At 44.1% G+C, this 9,639-nt stretch overlaps 1 protein-coding gene across 1 annotated transcript; it reads right to left on the reverse strand.

The window, feature by feature from the left end:
• Window positions 1-3,631: 3,631 nt before the first annotated feature.
• On the reverse strand, window positions 3,632-4,402 carry LOC126083936 (olfactory receptor 11H6-like). Its single transcript, XM_049898029.1, has one exon. It carries the CDS (start codon window positions 4,400-4,402, stop codon window positions 3,632-3,634), a length of 771 nt encoding a protein of 256 aa, XP_049753986.1.
• Window positions 4,403-9,639: the final 5,237 nt, after the last annotated feature.

The following is a 9,639-nucleotide window of genomic DNA, read 5'->3' on the forward strand; positions in this document are numbered from 1 at the left end:
AGAGACTGACATGATTTATAAACTTTCACTTAAAGCACAATAAAAATGTAAAAAAACAAATCATCTATGAGAGACCAAACGATCAACAGTTACCCTAAAGCAAAGATGAGAAGGTAAGGGTCCTAGGAAGCTAGATTAATGGAAACAGAATGACCAGAATGGAAATAATGAAAATGTTGACACATTGTGAAAAATGTAATCAATGTCACTGAACAATATGTATAAACCCAAAATAAAAAACCAAACCCGTTGTCATGCAGTCAATTCTGACTCATAGTGACCCTATAGGGCACCGTAGAACTGTCCCCTAGGTTTTCCAAGGAGCAGCTGGTCGATTCAAACTGCTGACCTTCAGTTAGCAGTCAAGCTCTTTAACCACTGCATCACCACGGCTCCGGAAACAATAGGTACAGAAACTGTTAAATGGGAACATAATTTGTTGAGTAAATGTTTGCCAAAAACACAATTAAATATTATTTAAAAAAAAAAAAAAAAAGAGTTCATTGCCTGGTCCCCGGAAGTGGTCAGCATAAACGGTGTGGAACATACCTAGTTCCCATATTAGTTGCTGTAACCCTTCTATGGAAGACCACATCCCAACCTAATGGGAAGATCCCCCACATTTGCCACACTTTTTATAACTCAAGATGATCCAATCAGTGACGGCATGTATGCCCTCTGTATTCTTTGCTGCATGTAAACACAGCTGTAGGGTGGGATGGGTGGTTTTACTACTCATTTTTTCTACTATGGCTCTATTGGAATAGACATTACTTCCCAAGTATCCCACAGATGTAATAACCAAGGTTCAGTGGTTTCCTTTCCTTCCTGCACTGTCATAGAACTGATGGGCAGAATTTCTTGTCTAGAGTCATCCAGCTCTTGGGGAGCTTTCATTTTATGGGTTGAGTAGCCATTTCCAGAGGGGCCACTCTGCAAAGCTAAGCTCCTGCTCTAATATCATCTCCACATCGGAGAGTTTCTAGACTCACTCTTTGAAAGATTCTACATGTTCTCATCTCAGTCACCTTTCCACAACACTCTCCCTAATCTTTACCTTTGGCACTTCCCTTCCCCTCATCTTTACAAACCTGCAGGAGAGAGTTTCTGTTTGCTCATCCTGTTCACAGACATAGCTGCTAAATATATCAGTCATGGCCACATACAACTATTCCACATCCCTTTCTAACTGTAACTCTTCCTGCAAAACTCTTACACGTGCTTCAGCAGCCAGCTGAATGGCCCAGCACAGTGGCCACCCTAAAGCTGCTACTGCTTTCCTAACTTCCTTTCAAAATTACAGAGGCATGCATCTTCCCACAACCATGCAGTGCTTCTTGGCATTTTTGGTGTGTTCCTATACTCACACGGCATTCCATATGCATCAAGCATATGGGCCAAACCTCCCTACACACAGGTTGCTGGCCAACCAGGGATTTCCTCAGCTGAGGCCTCACTCCCACTTGCCATTTTCTCAGTCTCCTGGGTGACTCATCAATTGTCCCAGTATGAATTTGTAATGTGAAATTTGCCCCCAAAAATGGAAGATACCAAGAGACCAAATAAAGAGGCAGATGACTCCAGGGTGGCAGCAAAGGAGTTTATTAGGGAGCCTTACACATGAGATGGTTTCTGGGTAGCAGCAGATCCAAGTAGAACTCCATGCCCCACAGTGGGAGGGCAGAGATTTTAAAGTGGTGGTGAATAACATTGGCTACATGCCAGGGATGTCTCTTGTCATGGTTTGAATTAAGTCCCCCCAAAAATCTGTGTATCAGTTTGGTTAGGCCATGTGTGGTTGTCCTCCCTTTTGTGATTGTAATTTAAAGTTTGGGTGGGATTGTAACACCACCCTTACTCAGGTCACCTCCCTGATACAAGGTAAAGAGAGCTTCCCTGGGGTGTGGCTTCACCACCTTATCTCTCAAGAGTTAAAAGGAAAGGGAAGCAAGGAGAGAGCTGGGAACCTCGTACCACCAGGAAAACAGCACCAGGAGCAGAGGAGTCCTTTGGACCTGGGGGTCCCTGCACCAGGGGAAGATTGAGGCCAAGGATCTTCCTCCAGAACGGACAGAGAGACAGAGCCTTCCCCTGAAGCTGATGCCCTGAATTTGGACTTTTAGCCTACATTACTGTGAGGAAATAAATTTCTCTTCTTTAAAGCCATCCACTTGTGGTATTTCTGCTATACAGCACTAGATAACTAAGACATCTCTAGACTTACATAAGGCAGCCTCAACTATAATTACATAGGAATGACTTAGCAAGCAGAAATGAACTAGCAGAAAGCATGAGGGCAGTCATGTTCGACCTCACAAAACCTGTTTCCCCTCACTAACCTTTTCAGATAATCCGTTGTAGATCAGTGCTTCTCAAAGTGCATAAAAACTCCTAGAAGATTTCCTCAAAGCACAGATTCAAATTCAATAGATCTGGGATGGGGCCCTGAAACTCTGGCTTCTAAAAAGCCCTCCTCCCCACACCCCAGTGATGCCCAGCAGATGATGCAAAGACCACACTTTCAATTGTAACGGTTGTATAATATATGTTTTTAAATGTGCAGGAGAGGAAACATGGGATGTTGAGAATGTAAATCAGTTTACAGAGCAGTGGGGAAGGATATAATAAAAAAAAGTGGAGAAAGTAAGTATATTGCGTTCTTTTGAACAGTTTAGTAACTAAAAGAAGGAGATTAATGGTAAATATCTCCATAATAAGAATAGCCTAGGGAAGAACATTTTTTAGACAGAGGAAAGTGATGCGTATTTTGATACTGAAGGAAAGAACTAATAAAAGATTGATAATGTAAGAGGGATAAAATGTATAACTGATTAGTAAAATTACTAGAACAGATAGAAAGGATGAGGAGTTTAGGTGGAACTATTCACACTAAAAAGAAGGAGACGGAATATGAACACAAGAAAAGATACAGGAGGAGGAGGAGGAGGAATTGGTGTTGTCTATATGGGCTGTCTTTATGTTTTTTCAGTGGTAAGAGTGATGGGTTTTAGGCAGCAAGATTGATGGAGGATATGCCAACGTTAAAAAATGTGCAATATTGCTCAAGTGCAGACAAAATAAAGGTAAACAGAGTTAAGAAATCAAGGAATTATGAGGCCAGGATTGGGTGAGTTATTTAATAGAATCTTGATATCTTCCATATATTGTTTATTGATTACAAGTAGGTCAAATCACAGAACTTGTGAGGAGAGGCCTAGGGAATTTAAAGAGTCATAATTTACAGCTGGAATCCCTGAGTGGTGCAAACGATTAAGTACTCAGCTACAAACCAGAAGGTTCGAATCTACCCAGAGTCACCTTGGAAGGAAGTCCTGGTGATCTACTCCAAAAGATCACAACCATCAAAAACCCTACGGAGTACAGCTCTGCTCTGACACCCATGGGCTCATCATGAGTCTGAAACAACTCAAAAGCAACTGGTTTGGTTATTTCACGGTCTGCCTACCTCCACATGTTCCCATCACTTACTAGATTCTCAAGTCTTCACTGACAGGAGGTTTATAGTTAGAAGTCATGTGGGAATGACTCACTAACATCACAAACCATTTTCAGGAGCCTCCTAACACTTTCTTCAAGGCATCCTTCATCTCTTTATTCCGGAGGCTGTAAATCATGGGGTTGAAAATGGGGTCGAAACTGAGTAGAAAAAAGTAGTGAACTTCTGCATGCCCTCTGCTTGTCCTGACCCAGGGCTCACATAGGTTATCTTGACAGATCCACAGAACAGAAACACCACAGCCAGCTGGGAGGAGCAGGTGGAGAAGGCCTTCTTTTGGCCAGCAGCTGAGGGCACCTGCATCACATCCCTGAGCACCAGCGTGTATGAGCCAATAAGGTAGAAAAAGGTGGCAAAGATGAGAAGGGAACTCATGGCGCCACATATGAGAGCAGTCCTTGGGATTGGGACACAGGCTGAAGCCAGGTCTAGCAGAGGACCCAGGTCACACAGAAAGTCATCAATAACATTTGAGCCACAAAATGGCAGTTGAGTAACAAGTATCACTGGGATCAGGAACCAGAGGAAGCCATACACCCAGCAAAAGATGACCAGGCTGCCACAGAACTTATTAGTCATGACTGTGAGGTAGTACAGGAGGTGGCAGATTGCCAGGAATGGGTCATAGGCCATGACAGAGAGAAATAAGCATTCAGTTGTGCCCAGTGAGAAGAAGAAGTACAACTGTAGGAGGCACTGACTGAAGGAGATGGTTTTGGTCTTGGAGAGGAAGTTGACCAGCATGTTGGGCACATCAGAGTTGACATAGCAGATCTCCAGGAAGGAGAAGTTGCCCAGCAGGATGTACATGAGTGTATGGAGCCGGTGATCCCAGGGCACTGCACACACAATGGCCATGTTTCCAAAGAGAGTCAGGATGTACATCACAAAGAATATGGAAAAGAGGAATTGCTGTATTTCCCAGCGGCAACGGAAGCCCAAGAGGATGAACTCAATCACAGTGTGAGACAAATTTTTGGCTTCTGAGGTCATTTCCTTTTCTCGTGTGAGGATTGCAACAGAAATTACATACTATACAGGGAATAAACTTTTTTCAAAAAGCTTTACTAATATTTATTATATTAATTTACAGTGGTTTATATATAGTATGGGAAACCCTGGTGGCATAGTGGTTAAGAGGTACGGCTGTTAACCAAAAGATCAGCAGTTCAAATCCACCAGGTACTCCTTGGAAACTCTACCAGGCAGTTCTACTCTGTCCTATAGTGTCGCTATGAGTCGGCCTCAACTGGACTGCAACAGGTTTGGTGTTTGGTAATATGAGCACAATTTTCTCTGGATAAAGGCAATTAGCAAGCACAGGTGGCTACTCCAAATACCAGGTGAATATAGGATGAACTATTTGTGATAAATGGTGCCCTCGCCACCTCTTACTTTAGGACTAGTTATAGTTTATCTTGAGAACATGTAGGACATGAGTTGCATCTGCTTGGCTATATAAAGGTCAGATTTCTGTCTTTACGATCTCTTTAGAGAATTGCCTGTGTAAAAATCGTGCTATGGCAGCGTCAGACCTCCTCATCTAACTTCACAAGAGGAAAGGGATAGAATCATTATCAGTATCAACAGTCCAAGGCTGATTTCTATGAGGTAGAGGTCAGAAATAATTCCTCTCTCTGATTTTTATACCATTTCTGACACCAACTAACCCTTCCAGGACTCTCTAATTCTCTTCTGGGTCTGATAATTTGTTGCAGTGGCCACACAGAACTCACAGACAATACTGACCATTATGGGGCTTATCAGGGAAGTAACAGGCTACAATTCAGGATCAGGAACGAGGTAGGATACAGTTTTTCCATCAGGACAGCTTCTCAGCTGTGCCACAGGCAGGCTGCATCCTGACCCTTGGTGTCTCAGCCTTTGGCCCTGGGGCCCTTGGGTCTCTTGGGCTGGCCTGGCCTCTGCCCTGCTTGGGAAGGAGTAACCAAGCTCTTTAGACCCACTGGTAAGTGTCCAGAAGCACCCTAATTCACCAGGCAGCCTCAGTCCAAAGGCACTCAGCTCTCTAGCTCTATGGCTTGGCCAGCCTAGCTCCGACTACAAGTGCCCAGAGGGACCACACTCTGCCAGGAAGCCTCCTCCACGAAGGTGCTCAGCTTTCTTGCTTTGTAGGTCTGCATACTCTCTGTAACCACCTTGCTCCCCAGGCCAGGAAGCCCATTGAGCCATCTCATGCCAGTCTCCTGGTTCTACTGCTTCTGTTTCTCTACCACCGTTTCTCACCATCCTATAGCTCTCTCTCTCTATCCCTTGGGTCTAGGAGGTTCTTAGCACAGGAAACCCAGGTACAAAGGACATGATCTATTCCTGTCTCCTCTTAGTGGTAGTATGGTCCCCTGCTCCGCTCTGGGACCAGCCATCTTTTATGCCTACTGGAAGGCAAAACTAACCAATCTTCTCATCAGAGTTCCATACAGCTTATTTGCATGTTCCCACAAGCATGCCGTGCACCTTATTTACATTATTGTCAGGTTGTCCAATCTCCTTGGCAGGCCGTAAAGATCTTATTTGCATAGTCTCACCCAATCATTCGGTGGGAGTTACAAGACCATGCTAGAAAGGCCATATAAAAGAGATCCACAACACCACAGGCACCCTGTAGCTTTTCTAGCCACAGTTCTTTCATACTTGGAGGATAACTTCCCCTCCCAATTGTTTTACCAGTCCAAAACAGTCATTAGCAATTAGTCCTTCAGTAGGTCAAAAAGTCCCCGGGATGAGGTTACTTAGGTATCAAACATTCTAGACTGCTACAGGTATTCATTTGACCTAGTCAGGTTCTCCAAAGTCATCTCAGCTTCACCCTTTCTGGTGTCTGATAAAATTTAAGTGACAGAATATTATCCCCTTGCTCTGAGCCTCATGAAGTATCAATCAGCATAACAAATCCTTTACGGGACTTTACATTCACTCACTCTACTCCAATCCAACAATGCTTTCCCCTTAGTCCACTCTTTCACAGTTATTGCTTCTACGATTACTGTTTGTACAATCATAATTAACCCTGTTAACAATAAATACTCACAACTGAATCGTATAATTCTATTAGAATCTTCCCCAACCCTCTCTTCCCCAGACTTGTCAGGAAAGGAAGAATCTATTCAGTGTGGGTCCTCCCTTGTCCCCCTCGTTTTGAGTGTAAGCATATCCACAAAAGCATGTAAGCCAGCCAATTCATGCCTTTATCTCCCCCCATTTTCAATAGCAAATGTTTAAATTGCCCATCCCTCTCAAACCACTACTCTGAGGAGACAAGCATATTCCTTGGTCTGAAAAATCTTCTGTCCTGGTTGGAACACTGAGCATCTGCACCCATAAGAAAAGTCCAGTCCAGAGCAAACCATTGAATTGCAGCAGTTTACACCAACCTATCGTGTCAACAGACATCATCCATAGGCTTGGGTGTCCCTGCACCTCCTTGTACTTTTGACCACCCTGCCCTTTCTCTCTCTTATCCCTGGCTTCCGTGGGCTAGGTCAACAGGTTCCAATGGAACATGTCCAAACTCAACCCATCTCTTCATTGCTGCATCTCCCCTACTCCCACTAATCTCATGGCTCCAGGTGGTCAACTCAAGTAAGCACGCTAGGCTGTCTACTAACCAGCTTCCTTAACTTCCATTGTGGAAGGAGGTTCTTCTGATGGACACTGACTTTTCCTGTTTTGAAGCATTCAAGGGCAAACCCCTAGCCTGAAATTCAAAACGCAAAACAGTCTTTTTTTTTTTTTTTTTTTTTTTTCTGCAGGTTCCTCCTTTTAAATGCAAATTTACTGCTCTCTCAGCAGTTCTGGGAAGGTCTGCATGTCTTTGCTAATGCAAATTTCTTGACTGGAAATAATATGCATTGGGCTCAGGTTTTCAAACTTGGACTCTGATACTTTATACACAGGGCTTCTGCATTGAAATGGACAGCCTGTATTCCCTACCCCTCCCCCCACCCCCACCGCAAACCCTAATTCCCTTTTTAGCATATCCAATCAAGTATTGGCTGAAGGTAAAGTTAAATGCTCTCTGCAATCTTTAACATCTTTATCATCCAGTATTCATTTCCATCAAACATTTAGGTCTGTTTTATAACACTCGGTAGGAGAAACATCCAATATCCACAGTACATTGAAGTAAATACATAACCCTTTTTAAAACATTCCAGTTTCATCTTCCTTTCTCCACACCTTGACTATTTTCCCATTCATATTCATATGGCCTTGGGCCTCTGACTATGTGGAACCAGAAGACCCTGGCCTCCTATCAATCATCTTGTTTAACTGACCTGGCTTTTGACCCAAGCCACTCCAGATGCAGCTTTTCTCCCCTCAGCTGCAGCATAACTTCTCTTACTTTCCTTTCAGCCTTTACGGTTAATGACAACCAAAGCAACCACCTAAGAATGTTAAGTTTCATTTCCCACACCTCTTCATTCTTTTGCTTCCAAAGTCCCATACTTCCATGAGTCTGGAGCTATTGCAACAAGTCCCACCCCGACACCAACTGTAAAAATGGTGTGGCAGCCAGGTCAGGCCTCCTTTTTTAACTTCACAAGGGAAAGGAAAGAGAATCATTATCAGCACCAACACCCCAAGGCTGATTCCTATGAGGCAGAGGTCAAATGTACCTCCTCTCTCCAACTTTTTTACCAATGCTGACACCAGCAGTCTCCCCCACAGCACTCTCTATTTCTCTGCTGGGTTCAAAAATTCACTGTAATGGCCACACAGAACTCAGACAATACTCATGATTATGGGGTTTATTAAGAAAGTAACAGGTTACAATTCAGGACCAGAAATGATTCAGGACAGGTTCTGCTGTGCCCACAGGCAAGCTTCTCCCTGGATCTTTCCCCTTGGCTCTTGGCCCCCCAGCCCCTAGGGCCTCTTGGGACAGCCTGGCCTTTGCCCTGCTCAGGCAAATGTTACAGAGCTCTTTAACTCAACCAATAAGTGCCAGAGGCACCCTACTCTGCCAGGAAGCCTCAGTCCAAAGGCAGTCAGCTCTCTTGCTCTCTGGGTTGGCACGCCTAACTCCACCAAAAAGTGCCCTGAGGCACACCACTCTGACAGGAAGCTTCTCACTGGAAGGTGCTCAGCTGTCTTGTTGCATGGGTTGGCACACCCTCTGTAAGCATCTTGCACTTTGAACAGGAAACCCACTGCACCATCTCATGCCTGTCTCCTAGTTTCGCCACTGCTGTTTTTCTACTACTGCTTCTTGACATCTTGTGCCATCTCTGGTGTTATAGCTCTCTCTGTCTCCTTGGTCTAGGAAGTTCTCAGTGCAGAGACCCTGAGTCCAAAGGACATGTTCTACTCCCATCTCTTCTTCTTGGTGACAGCATGGTCACCCCTCTGCTCTAGGATAGGCTCTCTTTTAAGCTTACCAGATGGCAAAACTAACCAATCCCCTCATTAGGGTTCTATGCACCTTAATTGCATGGTCCCATCACCCATTCCCACAAGGCTGCATGCACTTTATTTCCATTATTAACAAACCATCCAGTCCCCTTGGTGGGTCTTAATCACCTTATTTGCATAGCCATTTGGTGGGAGTTATAAGACCATGACTACAAAGGCCATATAAAAGCAGTCCTTTGCACTGCAAGCAACCTGGGATGCACATCTCATTCTGTGTTTTCTGAGAGTTTTCTGAGTTGGCATGAGACTTTGTATTTAATTACATTTCTCCAACTCTGCATCCCTGAGTGGGTTGCATGGTACACTCTGCTTTTTGGGACATTGGAATAATGTATTGGTCATAGACACTGGTCTCAGAGAAACCATTAATTAGAATGCAACTTTGAAAGTCACGTATACCTCTTCATCTGAACTTAATGACTTTTGGAACTAGAAGATAATTTACTGGTTCTCAAACCTGTCCTTCCACAGCAGTAGGACCAACCAACCAACCCAATTCATAGCAACCCTATAGGAAAGAGTAGAACTGCCTCGTACTGTTTCCAAGGAACACCTGGTAGATTTGAACTGCCAACCTTTTGGTTAGCAGCCAAATTCTTAACCACTGCACCATCAGGGCACCACAGTAAGGACCAAGGATGATTAACAACTAAGCAAGGTACACACGGGCTTAACTGTGTTTACTTACT

Source organism: Elephas maximus, chromosome 10 (assembly GCF_024166365.1).
Source record: "Elephas maximus indicus isolate mEleMax1 chromosome 10, mEleMax1 primary haplotype, whole genome shotgun sequence".
Lineage (NCBI taxonomy): Eukaryota > Metazoa > Chordata > Mammalia > Proboscidea > Elephantidae > Elephas > Elephas maximus.